Below are 19,061 nucleotides of genomic sequence, written 5' to 3' on the forward strand. Positions count from 1 at the left end.
AATGGGAGCCCACGTGATTTGGTCCTTGCTGTTCTCTCTCTGACCTCTTCTCTCACCACTTCCCCCTCCCTTACTCTGCTCCAGCCACTGTGGCCTCCATGCTGCCCCTTGTACTTTCCAGGGAATCTCCCACCTTAGGGGCTTTGCAGGGTTGTTTCCTTTGTCTGGGTGTCAGATATCTGCATGACTAACACCTTCACCTGCTTCAAATCTTTGCTCAATAGGCCCTCTCCTGACCATCCCAATTAAACTGCAAACTGACCTCGTCCCTGGCACTAGTGAGCCTTTTACCTTGATATACTTTTTAATTTTTTCATAGCTCTTGTCAATTCTAACATATTATATTTACTTATTTATTATGTATATTTTTGTTTGCTATCTCCTGTACTGGAATATAAGTGCCACAAGGGAAGGAATCCCCCTATCTTTTGTTCCCTTGTGTATCGCAAATGCCTAGAACAGGGCTTGGCACATAGAAGGTACTCAATCAACATTTGTTGAAGGAATAGGGTAAAACAGATGGGAGGCACTCTCTGCTCTGAAAGAGTAAAGAAGAAGATGCATTACCTTTCTATTACTGCTTAACAAATTACTACAAATTTAGTGGTTTAAAACAACATTTATTATCTTGCAGTTCTGTATGTCAAGAGTCTGAGCATGGTGTGATTGGGTTCTCTGCTCAGGGTCAAGGCTGCAATCAAGGTGTCCACCAGATGCCTGGAAAGACCTGCTTCCAAGTTTGCAATCATTGTTGGCAGAATCTGCTTCCTTGTGGTTGTAGGACTGAGATTCCTGCTTTTTTGCTGGCTGTTGGCTAGGGCTGCTGTCAGCTTTTAGAACCTACTTTTATATCTTTGTCATGTGGCTGTCTCCACAGGCAATTTGCAACATGGCAGTTTTCCCCTTCAATGTCAGCAGGAAAATTTCTCATGCTTCCAATCTCTTCCTTCAAGGAGGGCCCAGTCCCGTTTAAGAGCTCCCCTAATTCAGAGACGTTCCCAGGGATAACCTCCCTTTGATCAAAGGGACCTTTAAGGTCCCTCACTTGGAACCTTAAACACATCTGCAAAATCCCTTTATCTTTGTCATATAATGCCACCTTATTGTGGGAGTGACAACCACCATATTCATGGTATTACCCACACTCAAAGGAGAGAAGATTACACTGGGCATGTATACCAGGGGGAAGGCATCCTGGGGGCCATCTTAACCCACCACATAGAGATAGGCCTGAAGTCAGGGTACCTTGTGGGCCAGCTGGCCAAATAAGGCCAAATAAGGCCAAAACTATGGTAGTTAGTGTTCACAGAGTCAGGATTTCCAGGAAGAGAATGCTATAAAAATATCTTCACCACACCCATGTTTGTAGCTGCATTATTCACAATAGCCAAAAGGTAGAAACAACCCACGTGTCCATTGATGGATGAATAGATAAACAAAATGTGATATATACATACAATGGTATATTACTCAGCCTTAAAAAGGAAGAAAATTCTGACATATTCTACAACATGGATGAACTTTAAAGACATTATGCTAAGTGAAATAAGCCAATCACAAAAGGAATGACTGTGAATGACTTAACACTTTGAACTGCACACTTAAAAATGGCTAAGATGGTAAATTTTATGTTATATCTACTTTAACACAATCAAAAATAATAATAAAAAATGTTTTTCCTATGAAACTAGTTAGAACTTTGGGGGTTTTTTTGGTGAAGAAGAATGTCCCTGAGCTAACATTTGTGCCAATCTTCCTCTACTTTGTATGTGGGATGCTGCCACAGCAAGGCTTGATGAGCGGTGTGTGCAGGTCCATGCCAGGGATCAAAATCCATGAGCCCTGAGCCACTGAAGTGGAGCACGCGAACTCAACCATTACACCACTGGGCTGGCCCTACAATCATTTTTTAACTCTTTTAATAGACAGGTAGAGGTGTCTGCACTGTGACAGGCACAGTACTGGGTGTTGAGAGATGCAAATATTAATGTAACAGGCTTCACAATAATTAGTGAATTAAAATTGGACTTTGTTTTTTTAAATAATTTTTAAATAATTATTATTATATCAGAAATAACCACAAAAACAATGATCCAAACTGACTTTCCTCATTCCAGTGGAAAGCATAACTTACCTGCCCTAGATCCAAGGTGACATTGACTTTGTTGTACCGTGTGCCTGAGGAGAGAGGGGGGCTTTGCCACCAACGTTCGGATCCATCAATTGCATTGGTGATTGGATGTGCTCTCCTGGGGTCCTCAGAATTGCAATAGTCACAGAACTGGCCCTGAAAAAAAAAGTTCTTTTTTTATTTTCAAGTAACTTTTTCTCATCAATTTAGTAAAGGAGGTAACCAAAACAAAGACTGCTTTATACAGCTTAGAGATGTCACCTGGTGAAACGCACCATAAAGTATTCCAAAGACAGCAGTAAGGCTTTCTCTTTTTCACTTAATCTTAAATCATTATCACTTGTTTATACCTCTATTTATGGCATTTCTTGAATATAGATTCTATTTATCTTCCATCTTTTACATCTATGTTTTTCTTGACCTGTTTGAGACTTTAAGAAGAGCCTGTTGTACTTGGGATGCAAAGATGTGTTCCTTCAGCAAATCCTTTTTACATTTTACATCCTACTTTGTGCAAGTTCTGTGTCAGGCACTGGGATAGAAAGAGGATCCCTGCCCACAGTCCTCTTGGAGGTGCTAGGTATACAAATAATCATAAGGGAAGTGGGCTATGGCAAGAGTATAGAGTGCTGGGTTTAAGGTGGTAAATATTCCATGGGCTCACACAAAAATGTGGAAATTAAACAAAATGCTACTGAACAGCGATTGGGTCAATGAATAAATCAAAGGAGAAATCAAAAAATTCCTGGAGACAAATGAAACTGAAAATACGACATGCCAAAATCTATGGGACACAGCAAAAGTGGTTCTAAGAGGGAAGTTTATAGCAATTCAGGCCTACCTCAATAAAGAAGAAAAATCCCAAATAAACAACCTAACAGCACATCTAAAGGTACTGGAAAAGGAAGAACAAAGCCCAAATCAGCAGAAGGAAGGAAATAATAAAAATCAGAGAAGAGGGGCCGGCCCAGCGGCTTAGCGGTTAAGTGTGCATGTGCTGCTTTGGTGGCCTGGGATTCACCAGTTTGGAGCCAGGGTGCGTACATGGCACCGCTTTGCAAGCCATGCTGTGGTAGGCATCCCACATATAAAGTAGAGGAAGATGGGCATGGATGTGAGCTCAGGGCCAGTCTTCCTCAACAAAAAGAGGAGGATTGGCAGCAGATGTTAGCTCAGGGCTAATCTTCCTCAAAAAAAATAAAAATAAAAAATCAGAGCAGAAATAAATGAAATAGAGACTAAAAAAAACCAGAAAAAATTAATGAAACCAAAAGCTGGTTCTTTGAAAAGATAAACAAGATCGACAAACCCTTAGCTAGACTCACCAAGAGAAAAAGAAAGAAGACTCAAATAAATAAAATCAGAAACGAAAGAGGAGAGATTACAATGGGCACCTCAGAAATACAAAAGATAATAAGAGAATACTATGAAAAGCTATACACCAATAAATTGGATAATCTAGAAGAAATGGATAAATTCTCAGAAACATACAACCTTCCAAAACTGGACCAAGAAGAAGTAAAGAATTTGAATAGAACAATCACTAATAAGGAGATTGAAACAGCCATCAAAAACCTCCCAAAAAATAAAAGTCCAGGACCAAATGGCTTTCCTGGTGAATTCTACCAAATATTCAAAGAAGACTTAATATCCATCCTTCTCAAACTCTTCCAAAAAATTGAAGAGGAGGGGAAGCTTCCTAACTCATTCTATGAAGCAAACATTATCCTGATACCAAAACCAGACAAGGACAAAACAAAAAAAGAAAATTAAAGGCCAATATCACTGATGAACATCAATGCAAAAATTCACAACAAAATACTAGCAAATCGAATACAACAATACATTAAAAAGATCATACATCATGGTCAAGTGGGTTTCATTCCAGGGATGCAGGGATGGTTCAACATCTGCAAATCTATCAACGTGATACACCACATTAACAAAATGAAGAGTAAAAATCACATGATCATCTCAATAGATGCAGAGAAAGAATTTGACAAGATACAGCATCCATTTATGATAAAAACTCTAAATAAAATGGGTATAGAAGAAAAATACCTCAACGTAATAAGGGCTATATATGACAAACCTACAGCAAATATCATTCTCAATGGAGAAAAACTGAAAGCTACCCCTTTAAGAAGAGGAACCAGACAAGGATGCCCACTTTCATCACTCTTACTTAGTATTGGAAGTCCTAGCCAGACCAATCAGGCAAGAAAAAGAAATAAAATGGATCCATACCGGAAAAGAAGTGAAACTGTCACTCTTTGCAGATGACATGATTTTATATATAGAAAACCCTAAATAATCCACTAAAAAACTTTTAGAAATAATAAATGAATGCAGTCAAGTCGCAGGATACAAAATCAACGTACAAAAATCGGTTGGGTTTCTATACACGAACAATGAAGTAGCAGAAAGAAAAATTAAGAATACAATCCCATTTACAACTGCAACAAAAGGAGTAAAATATCTAGGAATAAACTTAACCAAAGAGGTGAAAGACCTGTACACCAAAATGTATAAAACATTGTTGAAAGAAATCGGAGAAGACACAAAGAAATGGAAAGATATTCTGTGCTCTTGGATTGGAAGAATTAACATTGTTAAAATGTCCACACTTCCTAAAGAAATCTATAGATTCAATGCAATCCCTATCAAAGTTCCAACAAAATTTTTCACAGAAATAGAACCAAGGATCCTAAAATTTATATGGAACAGCAAAAGACCCCAAATAGCCAAAGGATTCCTGAGAAAAAAGAACAAAGCTGGAGGTGTCACACTCCCTGATTTCAAAATATAGTACAAAGCCAGAGTAACCAAAACAGCATGGTACTGGCACAGAAACAGACACACAGATCAATGGAACAGAATGGAGAGTCCAGAAATAAACCCACACATTTATGGACAGCTAGTATTCGACAAGGTAGCCAAGAGCATACAAGGGAGAAAGGAGAGTCTCTTCAATAAATGGAGTTGGGAAAACTAGAGAGCCACATGCAAAAGAATGAAAGTAGACATTATCTTACACCATGCACAAAAATCAACTCAAAATGGATTAAAGACTTGAATGTAAGACCTGAAACCATGAAACTTCTAGAAGAAAATGTAAGCAGTACACTCTTTGACATTGGTCTTAGCTGCATATTTTCAAGTACCATGTCTGACCAGGCAAGGGAAACAAAAGAAAAAATGAATAAATGGGACTATATCAACCTAAAAAGCTTCTGCACAGCAAAGGAAATCATCAACAAAATGAAAAAACAACCTAATAATTGGGAGAAGATATTTGCAAACCATATATCAGATAAGAGATTAATATCCAAAATATACAAAGAACTCATACATCTCAACAACCCAATTAAAAAATGGGCAAAGGATCTGAACAGAGATTTCTCCAAAGAAGATATACGGATGGCCAACAGGCATATGAAAAGATGTTCAACATCATTAGCTATCGGGGAAATGCAAATCAAAACTACAATGAGATCTCACCTCACTCCCGTCAGAATTAACAAGACAGGAGACAACAAGTGTTGGAGAGTATGTGGAGAGAAGGGAATCCTTGTACACTGCTGGTGGGAGAGCAAACTGGTGCAGCCACTATGGAAAGTGGTATGGAGTATCCTCAGAAAATTAAGAATAGATCTACAATATGATCCAGCTAGTCCACTGCTGGGTATTTACCCAAAGAACTTGAAAACACAAGTGACAAAGATACATGCACCCCTATGTTCATTGCAGCCTTATTCACAATGGCCAAGACTTGGAAGCAACCTAGGTGCCCATCAAGGGACGAATGGATAAAGAAGATGTGGTATATGTACATAATGGAATACTACTCAGCCCTAAGAAATGATGAAATCCGGCCACTTGTGACAACATGGATGGACCTTGAAGGTATTATGCTAAGAGAAATAAGTCAGAGGGAGAAAGTCAAATACCATATGACCTTACTCATAAGTAGAAGATAAAAACAATGACAAACAAACACATAGCAACAGATATTGTATTGGTGGTTACAATAGGGGAAGGGGGGGGGCAAAAGGGGTGATTAGGCTCATATGTCTGGTGATGGACTGTAATTAGTTTTTGGGCGGTGAACATGATGTCATCTACACAGAATTCGAAATATATTACAATGTACATCTGAAAGCTATATAATGTTATACTGAAAGCTATATAATGTTATAATGCAATGTTACTGCAATAAAAAAAAGTGGAAATAAAATGATACAGCTAAACAAAATCAAGGAGAATACAAATAAAAAGAAAGCTTAGTAATACTAACATCCCACAGTATAGAATATAATGCACAAATTGTTTTAGTAAAATAAGATGGTATATAATAAAGACAAAGAGCAAGTAAAAAAAATATATACTCTATGGGCTCAGGAGAGGCAGGGTGGAAGAGGCGGAATTTCCATTGCCTGTGTGGATGGATAGAACTTTAGTAAGTGGCAGTGAGAAGCCTACAGGGAAGGTGTTCCAGGTAGAGGAACCAGAATGAGCAAAGGCACAGAGGTCAGCTGGTGCAGTTTAACAACAGCACAAGTAATGAAAGACAAGACTTGAAAGGTAAATGGGGGAGATGTGGCTGGGCTGTGGACACCAGAGTAAGAAGTTAGTTGTTAATTCAGTAGGTAAATGGGAGTCCACTTTTACCTGGGGTGATCATCATTTCTAACTTCTCATTGATTTACTCTTTTTTGGAAGGCAGATTCTGTTTTTTTGTTTTGTTTTGTTTTGTTTTCACAATTAAGAATTTTATAGCCATTACCATGTAAAAAGCTGAAGGCAGTCCTTTCTTATATATTGAATATATTTTAACTGAGTCAAAAGATCATGCTTACTCAGTGGTGGACTTGACATACTGAACTACACTGCTCTCAAATTTTCTTGGAGCACAACCATCCCATAGAGGGGGACAAAGAAGAAAACTTACACCCACAGTCTCCACTGAAATGTACAGTGACAAAAGGCGAGCTCTGCCCTAGGGAGCATCTTGGAAGTTAATTCTTAAATGTTCAAAGAAAAATTCGATCCTGATGTCTAACCAAATGTGTGACCAAATGTTTTCATCTAGTATGTAACTTGGGCTTCTTTCTTATGTGGTAATATGTTCATGTACAACTCTGTCTCTTGACGTTATATAGAGATATTTACATAACTCAGAAGCAGCACCTTGGGGTATGCAGCCCCATCAGTTCATGAGGTGAGAGACCACAGTGTCCTGCCCTTCACTACACCACTTCAGTCCAGCACTCTGCCTAGCACATCACAGAAGCCCAATAAAGGATGAGCCCATCGGCAATTTTTCAAAAACATTTTGGTTTCTTTCTATAAAATTTTGCTATTATAACAAGGAGCATAATTAATAACTATTTAGCAAGGACAACTAAACATTTATGGGTATTTTCCCTTCAATGATCTTTATTTTTCCCATTTTTTTTTCCCTAGAAAGCATTTACCAGTTTAATTATTTGGTGAGGGAACTGAATCATTACTTCTCAAAATTTAGAAGAGTTACACCAGGTTGGAAGAAAATCTCTTCCAAGGATGTGGACACTTACAACATACATTTATCTCCATCTCTATAGTGTAGATTTGAGAAATGAAGATGATGTTTTTTGTATTGTTATAGTGATTCTCAACTGTAAAATAATAATAATAGTAACAAAAGTTAACATTTATAGAGCACCTACTATGCACTGGGCATCATGCACTTCATATTCGCACCCTAAGATTATTATCACCTCTATTTTACAGTTGAGGAAATGGAGCAGAGAGGTTAAGTAATTTTCCCAAGAATCACACAACTGGTAAAGAGTAGATCCACGACCTAAGCCCAGGGCCTCAGAGATAACATGTCAACCACTACCCCGTAACTCTCTTCCTCCATCTACCAGCTACAACTCTGGTTTATTAGACATCGTGGAAACTCAGTAACATACATTATTTCCTGTAATTAGTCTTAAAGGATTGTCCAGTCCATCTGAGCCAGCAGCTGAATGCAGCTAAGTGAGTTACCCCAACTGACATCACGTGGAACAGAAGAACCACCCAGCTGAGCCCAGCCCACCCACAGAACTGTGAGAAAAAAAAATAATTTGTGCTGTCTTAAGCCACTAGGTCTTGAGGTAGTGTGTTACACAAGAATCAATAACTGAACAAAGAATTCTCATTAGAAATATATATCAAACTCCTACAAATCAACAAGGAAAATATAAATAGTTTAATAGAAAAATGGGCAAAAGTAGAAATAGGCATTTTATGAAGAGGAAACACATATGGCAATAAACATTTGAGGAAATGTTCATCAGCACCATCATTAGTGATCAGGGCAGACCACAGTGCTGTACCACTCAACAGGCCCAAATTTAAAGTTTGAGGATAACAAGTATGGAAAAGGATATGGTAGGAGTATGAATTGGTGAAAAAGCTTTGGAAATTGTTTTGGCATTACCTCCTAAAATCAGAAATTCACATTTCTATGACCCAGCAGTTCTACTCTCAAGCTCATAACCCAAAAAGAAACTCTTGCACGAATCTCATGGCATTGTGTTCAAGAATATTCATAGCAGCACTGTTCACAAGAACAAAATCTTGTAAATAAACTAACTGTCCAGCCAGAGGAGCGTGAATGAATCAACAGTGTATATTCACACAACGAATGAATATATGAACAATAATGAATAAATGAATATATACAACAATGTGAAACAACATGAATAAATCTTAGCAATATCACATTAAGTGAAAAAAAAGCATGATGTACTTTTTATAAAGGTAAGAGTAACCAAAATGAAAAGCACTTACTTTTTAGGGATATACAGATATAATAAAAACTATATAAAAAGGAAAAATTAATAAAGGATTCAGGATGATGGTTACCCCAGATTGTGGGAGACAGAGGGATGGGAGGTGGGAAACCACGTGGCTAAACCTAAGTTATCAAGGCCCTATTTTTGGCTTTGGTAGCAAGTTTATGGATGCTGTCACACTATTTAAAATCCATCCATCCATATATACATTAAAGCAGAGCATGCAAGGACCGATGGTGAAAGTATATCGTAAACTGAGGGTTATGAATAATCCATAATCCAACTCTGCACCTGAGGTCCAATATTTTTAAAATAATCATAAATAAATAAAAGCAGGACAAAACCCGATAGAAGTCAGAGAAGAGGGGACAGAGAGAGAATAAGGAGGATTCTTACAGCCTTGTGTTTAATTATTCATTCATCCATGCAACAAACCTGTACTGATAATATACCCTGTACCAGAGACTGTTCCAGACAGAGATGAGGAGACTGAAAGATGAACAGGACAAGGGACTCACACTCTGAATTCTGTCAAGGCTAATATCAGCCTAGTCATACAGGAAATAGCAAATGTAACAGAAGGGGCTAGAGGGAAAGGGGACAGGACCGTTCAAACAAACAAGTAAACCGAGTTGAGTTCCAAGGTTGGAGGGCCCCGGAAGATAAGCCAATGTTTGCCCAGAGGCCCATGGAGTGACCCAGACTTTTTCAGAAGGGTGGAAAGAAACAGTCTCTCCTAGTTGCAAACATTTTTGATGATTCTCCTTAACTAAAAGCCTCTCATGTATACTTTGCAACTGAACTCACAATATGAACACTGTAGTGTTCTAAGAAACTAGAGGTTGATTATAGCACTGTTTCCTAACATAACTTTGCTTTTATTGTTTGCACATTCATTCATTTATTCAACTTTTCCAAATTGCCTACAATACGTAGAGTACCACGTTGGATGCTGAGGTAAAAATAAACACTAAGAGTTGGGCCCTAAAGATACGCAGTGGGAGAGAAGTAACTCAAACATCATGTATTACCAAAAAGTGCTGGGACCAAGATAGCACGAGAATGTGGGAGCCCAGGAGAGGCACACCACGCTTCATTTTGCTTGATCTTCACAACACTCTGAGGTGTCTAACAAAGTATTCAAAGCTTAAAGATGAAGAAGCAAAGACTTAAAGAGGTGAAATGCCTCGCCTCAAACCTCACAGCCAGGACATGCAGAAACCAGGACCTGTGCGTGGGTCTGGTGACGTTACTCACAGCCCAGAACACTTTCCATCCTGGCCTAGCTGCTCTGCAAGCTACATCAAAGAGCCCTGTTTTAGACTTGGATGGAGTGTGAGGTTACACTGGAAGAGCAAGTACATGATTTTCCAAACAGCTGCCTACGACCAGATGTGTGGAAAGAGACCCAGCTCAGGAGAGAACCCTGCCTGACAGAAGCTAGATGCACGCCCTTATGGCAGGCACAGAAAACCCGGCAAGATGAGCATTTAACCATACTCATCCATCAACAGCCCCATTACATATCACCACATTTGTGCTGCCATGAACCTACTCCTTGCCATCACTCACAAAGGTTCCTGAGGTTATGGGCCTTAAAGGCAATGTCTCAAGTGCCCAAACCCAAGCCAGCTGGAGCCCCGATGTGGAGAACATTCTGGAATGCACCCATTCCAAACTTGGGATTGCTCCTTTAAAAAGACCTTGTTCAGAGCATTCTCCCTTCTGAGAGGCACAAAAGCACATCAATGTGGTTACCACCGATTACGACAAGCATTCTGTAAATTTACTGAAGATCTGTAAGTCTGCACTTGGTGGGGTGAAGGGGGATCACGTATCATGGGAGAGCGCCCAGCTCTGTGGCCCTCACACAGATTTCACCCCACCAGGAGGTGGAGTGTTGCATCTGTGCTGTGCGAGGTTCCTGGAGGTAGGGATTTGAAGCATCTATAAAAAAATAAGCTCAAGGTTGGTTCCAAGTATGTTTTTTAAAAAGGCAGATAAGACAATGTCTGCAAAATTTATACCTATTACTCAAAAGTTGTGTCCCTTCAGGGGCCAGCCCGGTGGCACAGTGGTTAAGTTCTCATGTTTCACTTCCGTGGCCCAGGGTTCACCAGTTTGGAGCCTGGGTGCAGATCTACGCACTGCTTGGCAAGCCATGCTGTGGCAGGCATCCCACATATAAAGTAGAGGAAGATGGGCATGGATGTTAGCTCAGAGCCAGTCTTCCTCAGCAAAAAGAGGAGGATTGGCAGCAGATGTTAGCTCAGGGCTAATCTTCCTCAAAAAAAAAAAAAAAAATTGTGTCCCTTGAAGCCAAATACTGGAGGTTTTTTCTTTTAACTAGGTTCAAAGAGATGCACTGGGGAGCAGAACGATGGAGGTTCAAATCCTGCCTCTACCAGTTACAGCTTCGAAATTATTTGGCCTCCCTTGAGCTCTGTGTTCTCTTTGTTAAAATGGGCTAACAGTGCAAATCTTACGTGGTGGTTGTCAGGATTCAATGAGACACTGTCCATAAAGTGACCATGCCGCCATTGGAACTGCTGGGGTGTTCGCTTAAAATGCACATCTTGGGTCCGGCCCTGGACCCACAGAATCAGCATCTCTGGTGGGAGCCAGGAATCAGAATTTTCTTTTCTTTTTTTTCTTTCTGCTTTTTCTCCCCAAATCCCCCTAGTATATAGTTGCATATTCCAGTTGTGGGTCCTTCTAGTTGTAGTACGTAGGATGCCGCCTGAGCATGGCCTAACGAGTGGTGCCATGTCCATGCCCAGGATCTGAACCAGAGAAACCCTGGGCCGCCAAATCGGAGCGTGTGAACTTAACCACTTGGCCACAGGGCCGGCCCCAGGAATCAGAACTTTTATAAAGCACCTGGGTGATTCTTCTGCCCACTGCAGTCTGGGGCCACGGAGGTCACAGTGACAGGCATGTGGGGGGTGTGCCACTAGCGATGGATCTTGCAGCAGCCATGACAGAAGCAGCTGCATTGATGGCAGGGATGACAAAAGGAAACATCCATGTGCCAGACATGGCACCTTGCACTTGGCATGTGCTGACTCTTCATTTTCATGGCAAATCTATAAGGTGAGCACAATCATCCCTTTTTCAGATAGGGAGACAGAGGCACAGAGACGTTGAGCAATCTGCCTAAGTGGTGGAGCCAAGACAGGAAGGCAGGGAAGGAGGACTCCAGGGGGTGGGGGAGCCATCCAGGAGCAGAGAAGACACCTCAGGGATGTGGGCTGGGCCAGAGAAATGAGTGTTCTCCCACTAGGCAACCTGCCCCACCAAGCAAAGGAAGATGCTTTTGGCTTCTTGATCCACAGACAACAGAATTGTGGGGTTTTTTTCTCTACTGGTAAAATGTTTCACTATATTCCCTCTCTTACTCTCCTAGAAATTATTTCACACACTCCCCAACCTCTTCTGCCTTCTTTTCTTCTCCTGATGAATCTACTGAATTTGCTCACCTTTCAAACCCACAAACCTCCCTGCATCTGAGCCCACACAGTCGCCTTGCCTCCCATTGCTATGAAGAAGCTGTTTGTGCTCCAAAGCGCCCCCTAAACACAAACACACGCTGAGTCCCATCCCTTTTGCCTGTTCAAGGACTTTGCATCTGCAATCACACCCCTAAACACACGCATTCTCCTGCATCTCAATTTATCCCTCTGCTGGGTCATTCCCATCAGGAGATAAACAAACAAATGCGCTTAGAGCAAAAGCCTCCCACTTTCCCCTCACTGGCTCCACTCGACCCACACTGAGCCTTTTCCTGTTTCTCATTCACTCCAAGCATGTTCCTCCCTCAGGGCCTTTGCACCTGCTGCTCCCTCTCCCGGGAACATGCTTCATGTTTCTCCCAGACTTAAGTCCCTTTTCCGAGAGGTTTTCCCTAACAACTCCATCTAGAGCAGTGCTGCCCTCTACCATCTGTTTCTCTCCTCTTATGCTCTTTCTTTCTTCTGAGCAGGAATCACTTATCATTTGCTTTATTTACTGTCTATCATCTTTTCCAGATTGTTAAGAGCCCTGAGGGCAGGGAGTTCATCTATTGTTCACTACCTAGAATGGGATCTGGCACAGGGTAGGCACCGAATATTTGTTCGTTTTGTTAATGAATGGAAATGGCATAAACTGTTTTGTTACTCACTTAAGGAAATATACTAGAAAGTGATAAACAAGTTAACTAGTGATGGGGAGAAGGGGTAATCCCAGACACGGACCCTCTCTCTCTCCAGAGAAAGAAATGCGTGTGTGTGTGTAATTTTATCTTTAACGTCAGAAGCTGAACTCCAGATTTTAAAAAATAATATGAGGAGGCTGGCCCCCTGGCTGAGTGGTTAAGTTCGTGCGCTCCGCTGCAGGCAGCCCAGTGTTTCGTCAGTTCGAATCCTGGGTGCGGACATGGCACTGCTCACCAAACCACACTGAGGCGGCGTCCCACATTCCACAACTAGAAGGACCCACAACGAAGAATATACAGCTATACCAGGGGGCTTTGGGGAGAAAAAGGAAAAAATAAATAAAAAAAAAATAAAAAAATAAATAAATAAATATGAAATGGCAGACCGATACCTGTGTCACTAACTCAGCTATTAGAAAGCACAGGGTAACTAAACCTAGATTTGCTTTCTCCATTCTAATGCAAATCTACTTGTTCCATCCCTCAGGCCTCTCAGGAACCCATTCTTAGCTCCTAACTTCTGACCCCTTGCCTGCTGTGGCCAAGAAGTGCCACTCAGGCTCAACTCAGCCTTCCCATCTTTAGATGGAACCCCACCAGTTTCAGAGACTTCTCAGCTACCCATCTTCCTTGCTTATCTTTCCATCATGGCCAAATTAGAGAAGAAACAAAGAAAGTGGTGGTCATTCTTCTGGCTACAACATGCTTCTTCATTGTGATTTCTTTCTATTCCAAAGAGGATTCTCAGGCACCTATGCCTCCCTCTCCTAATCGACTCCACCCATCACATCCGGCCCCTTTTCTCAATGCCTTGTTATTTTGACTTTTTTACTGAAATAGGTTTCCTAACAACCTTTAATTAGAGTTACCATTTATTACACACTAATTATGTTCCAGGTGCATATGGTTTACTTCATGTAATACTCAGAATAACCTTATGAACTAAAAGATATTATAGCCCCATTTTACAGATGATGAAACCAAGGCTGAGAGAGGTTAAATAACTCACTCAAGGTCACATCCTTAGGAAAGGATGCTTTCAAAGTGACGTCTACTGATTCTAGAGCCCAGGCTTTTAATTATGGCACCAAACAATCTACTTTGGGGTTCTAGGACCCACTCGTTTCTTCTTGAAAGAGCCCAAGAAGTTCTTTCCGGAAGTTTTAAAAGCCATATTTTAATGGTTTCCATACATTCCTCTTCCTTCCACTTCTCCCTCTGTTCTCTTGTTCCCTATGTGTTGTGTTGGCATTTCACTGGCCATAAGGGGTCGCTTGGTACCTGTGGTTGCATGTAAGTGGCCTGCTTTACAACAAACTCGGGTTGACGAGGGAGACCAGGTCACATTTAGGCCTGCCCATTTAATGCCAGAAACCCAAAGTCCTTCCTCTTTAAAGCTTTATCCCAAAGGCTAGATTTATGAAAACAGGTCTGCCCTGAGAGTTTATGCATTCAAACATCAACTATTGAACTGCAATGAGTCAGCTACTGTCCCCAGGGAGACAGTCTGACCCTGACCTGATTCATTCCTCAAACCAAGCTTTCCCTCTCAATTCCCTCTGTTATTATTTTAATCTCCTTATAAAATAATTACACTCTTTACTGCTTCATCTTCCCATTCGTTCAATTCTCTCTTTTCTTCATCTTACTAAAATTTTATCAGTTGCCTAAATTCTTTTGAGGGCCAGAAAGAGCATAAATATATACAAAAACAGAATGAAGTATTTATAAAGTCTAGAAGGGACACAGAGATGTCACTCAGGGATAACATTCAAAACACATAACCACTAGGGCAGTGTGGCTCTATGAGTTCCTAGAACACACCAAGAAGGTTCCCACCTCAGGGCCCTTGCACCTGCAGGTCCCTCTGCCTGGAACACATTTTCCAAGCCTCTTCATGAGTCTGGCTTCCTCTTAACCCTCAGGTTTCTGCACCATCAACACCTCCTTAGAAAAGCCTCTCCATCTACTTGATCTAGAGAAGCTTCCCTTCACTAACCTCTCTGAAAAAGTCCTGTTTATTCTCTCCAAGACACAATAATAATCCATACTTGTTGACTTGTCTGCTCATTGGTAGCTGTATCCCCATAGAATGCTAGCTCCATGCGGGCAGTGACCTTTTCTGCCTTGTTCGGAATTATATTCCCAGCCCATTATATCCCCATCCTCTGTGCCTGGCACAAAGATATCAGTAAATCTTTGTTAAGTATAGGAGCAGATGACTATCACACACGAGTGTGTATACACACGTCTGCAAGTAGCAGTTCCTTCCAGAGTTAATAAGAATCTACATTAGGGATCATCCATAAAAGACATTCCACCAGCTCCTGTCGAGTTTCCAGGGGTTGAGGTGGTCAACGAGGACAACAAGACAATCTGATAGTAACAATCAAGACTTCGTTCACTTACTGTGAGGGTGCAGGCAAGAGGTAAAAGAGAAAGGGGCTGACTCCCCAGTTTCCTTTTTTTCCCCATGGAACGGCACCAGGCAAGGGTCAGATGACAGAAGGACTATCTCACTGCCAAGGAGTCCCAAACAAAAGACTCCTGTCTTTTTATGGGCCCAGGGTGTTGGGAGGAAGGAGAAAGGAAGGAGCAGGAGTAGAAACGTACTGAGTCAGAGTGGGGAAAAGTGCCTCAGCCGAAGCACCCCAATAAGGAATTGTCAGTAGGCACCTGGGGAGTGCCGCCATTGGAGCCTCTGAGGAGAGGCTCCTGGGCTGAGAAGGCAGACGTGCACACCAGCAAGGCTGATCCAGGGCGCCTGAATCCTTGACTACAGCTCCCTCCAGAAAACTGCAATGCACCCCCTGTGTCCAAGTCTGGTGTGGGGAGGGCAGCTTTCCCTCGTGAGGCCTGCCAGTCAAAGCCTTCTAATTGCCTGTGGTTGCGCCTCAAAGACCACACACAGGATTTTGACCCGAAGAGGGACTTCTCACCGCCCCCTCTTTAAAAATCATTTCAGTGGGCAGCACACTTTGCACGGGTAGCTCTTTTCCATAGCTGAGCTCAGTCCTTTGTGCTGCAACATTATACCCCCCTTTTTATTTTACCTTTAGTGAAGATGGAGAACTGTTGGTTACAAACATTATAATGATTCTGAAGGCCCTTGGCCTCATCTTCCTCGTGATTAATCAAATGGTTCTACTGTGATTTGTTTCAGCGACAATCCTCCTAAGCTACAGTGACGGCTGCTATGTGTAATAGCCACAGGAAAACAATACTTCACAACCAAGGAAAGCAAGTGATCAAAGAAAAACGAGGCTGCACGTAACACCAAGTGTGTAGCGGGGAAAGAGTTACTTCAAAGGCAACATGGTGCTCAGAGAGAGGGAATGACGATTTTATCAGGTCTAACCTTTCTATTAGAAAGAGTGACTTTAACAGCTATACTTTTATTCAAATAAAAGTCTACTAGGGGCTGGCCCCATGGTGTAGCAGTTAAGCTCACATGTTCCACTTCAGCGGCCCAGGTTTGCTGGTTCAAATCCCAGGTGTAGAACTATGCACCACTTATCAAGCCATGCTGTGGCAGGCGTCCCACATATAAAGTAGAGGAAGATGGGCATGGATGTTAGCTCAGGGCCAGTCTTCCTCAGCAAAAAGAGGAGGATTGGTGGCAGATGTTAGCTCAGGGCTGATCTTCCTCAAAAAAATTTACTAAGTTGACTTAAAAGATAAAAATAAAACAAAAGAAAGAAAACTGAACTAATTTATAACAATCTTACCAAGAGATTTTCCTAATGAGGTCTCTCAACACTTCCTATTAATTTTTCTGGCTTGTTAAAACTTTCAAAGTTCAATGTCACATTAAAGAAACAGTAAATGATCAGCTGTCACAATGAAATAAGAAAGCCACTTGGAAACAGATGAGACACACAAGAAAATTTGAAAGTCTGAATTTTTATGTTCTCATCATATCACTATGCAAACTACCTTGTATAGAATCTTCGCCACCAATGTCTTTTGTGTACACGAATCGTCAGCAATATTTAGTCTCCGCAGAGCCAACCACAGGACATAGGGAATTGAGCTTTTCATTTCACAGTCCCACTCTTAGCTTCCCCTGCTGCAGGCCACAGAGCCCCCACTGGTGAAGGAATCATCTGATCACTGCGCTCTGTGCAAAAAAGGGATCCAAGGCTCACAGGCATCCATAGTCCCCAAACTTCCACTCACCCCATTCGCCTTAGGCAAGCCTTACCTGATGCCCCTTGGATATGCTCTTCATATTTAAAGATGACTCTTACTGTGGGTGATCCCTCAATATTTGCTCATCAGAGAGCTCTCCTCATTTTGTTTAGGGACTACATTTTGAGTTATCAGATTGCAAAGCCTCAAAAGCGGAGACCCAAGGGTCACTCAGAGAGCCTCAGGCAGTGCCCCCATGTTCCACCCTCCCATACACAGACAAGACTCACTCACTGAATGGTCAGTAAATACCGCTGACTGACTGAGAGACTGGTTATCTGATTTAAAGCTAAAGTTACTGCTATGGGCTAAATATTTGTGTCCCACCCCCCCAATTCATATATTGAGATCTAAGCCCCAAGATGTGGTATTAGGATGAGGGCTCCACCTACATGAAAGGGATTAGTGCCCTTATAAAAGAAGCCCCAGAGAGATCCCTCACTCCTTCCGCCATGTGAGGACACAGAGAAAAGACAGCCATCTGTGAACAGGAAGTGGGTCCTCGTCAGACGCTGTATCTGCCCACACCTTTACCTTGGATTTCCCAGCCTCCAGAACTGTGGGAAATAAATTTCCATTATTTATAAGCCATCCAGTCTATGGCACTTTATTACGGCAGACCAAACAGTCCAAGAAAGTTACTGTATTAGTCTCACAGGGCTGCCGTAACAAAGTACCACAAACTGGGTAACTGACAACAGAAATCTATTGTCTCACAGTTCTGGAAGCTAGAAGTCTGAAATCAAGGTGTCAGCAGGACCACGCTCCCTCTGAAATCTGTAGAGGGAGGATCCTTCCTGGCCTCTTCCAGCTTTTGGTGGCCCAGACCTCAGATTTATCTTAGCCAGTGCATCACACACTTCTATGTTGAAGTTCACATCAGGGCCACACCTGTCTTCCAAAGGCAGGTTGTTGAAATTCAGGTATTTTTTGGTCAGGTATTTCACTTGCATCAGGGTATTACTATTTTAGGAAAATTCTGTGATGGTGTTGCCCTTTGAACATTTCTTCAAAAAGTCTCTATGAAGTGTCTACGACAAGCTACCACAGGAGAGACAGACATAAGCAGTAAAATGTGGTCCCACCCTCAAGGAGCTCATGATCTAATAAGGTGTCTAATGCAGACATGAAAATAAATGACTCCAAGGTGATGAATGGAATTAGCAAGGTGGTGCAAAGTTTGGCTGGAATTCTGAGGGAGGAGTAGTTGGCTCGGCAGTGGCAGCATAGCATAGTGGGTAAGTGCATGAACTCTGCAGCCAGAGTACCTGGCTTTACCACAGACTAGCTGTGTGATCTTGAACAAATTACTTAACCTCTCTGTGCTTCAGTTTCCTCGTCTGTAAAATAAGCATGCGAAGAGCACCTCCTTCATAAACTGTTGTGACAATTAAGATGTCAGTATGTGTAAGGTCCTTTAGAACAGAGCCAAATATCAGTAAGTGTTATATAAGTACATGTGAAATTAATACCCTGCACCAAACAGGAGCCTAGTAACCAGGGAGGCTGTTCTCCCCGCTCACCATTCTGTCCCCGTATTTGGTGTCACTCCTGTATACAGTACGTGCAGGATATGGTGCAACTTGAAAGTAAAGGAAAATTACTTCTTTTCCCCACTTCTCACAGTTAAGATGTCTACAGACAACAGACAATCTAATTAAAACCCATATTTCTTTCTAGCTAATATTCATTTATTTATTCCAGATGTATTTTC

General features: G+C 41.6%; 1 protein-coding gene across 1 annotated transcript in view; it reads right to left on the reverse strand.

The window, feature by feature from the left end:
- The window catches only part of LAMA3 (laminin subunit alpha 3), a 253,780-nt gene that overhangs the window by 225,190 nt on the left and 9,529 nt on the right, over positions 1-19,061 (reverse strand). The window contains exon 2 of the mRNA XM_046670883.1: positions 2,135-2,287. Coding sequence (XP_046526839.1) covers positions 2,135-2,287 — 153 coding nt within the window. The remainder of the gene's footprint in view (positions 1-2,134; positions 2,288-19,061) is intronic.

This window comes from Equus quagga, chromosome 9 (genome assembly GCF_021613505.1).
Source record: "Equus quagga isolate Etosha38 chromosome 9, UCLA_HA_Equagga_1.0, whole genome shotgun sequence".
Lineage (NCBI taxonomy): Eukaryota > Metazoa > Chordata > Mammalia > Perissodactyla > Equidae > Equus > Equus quagga.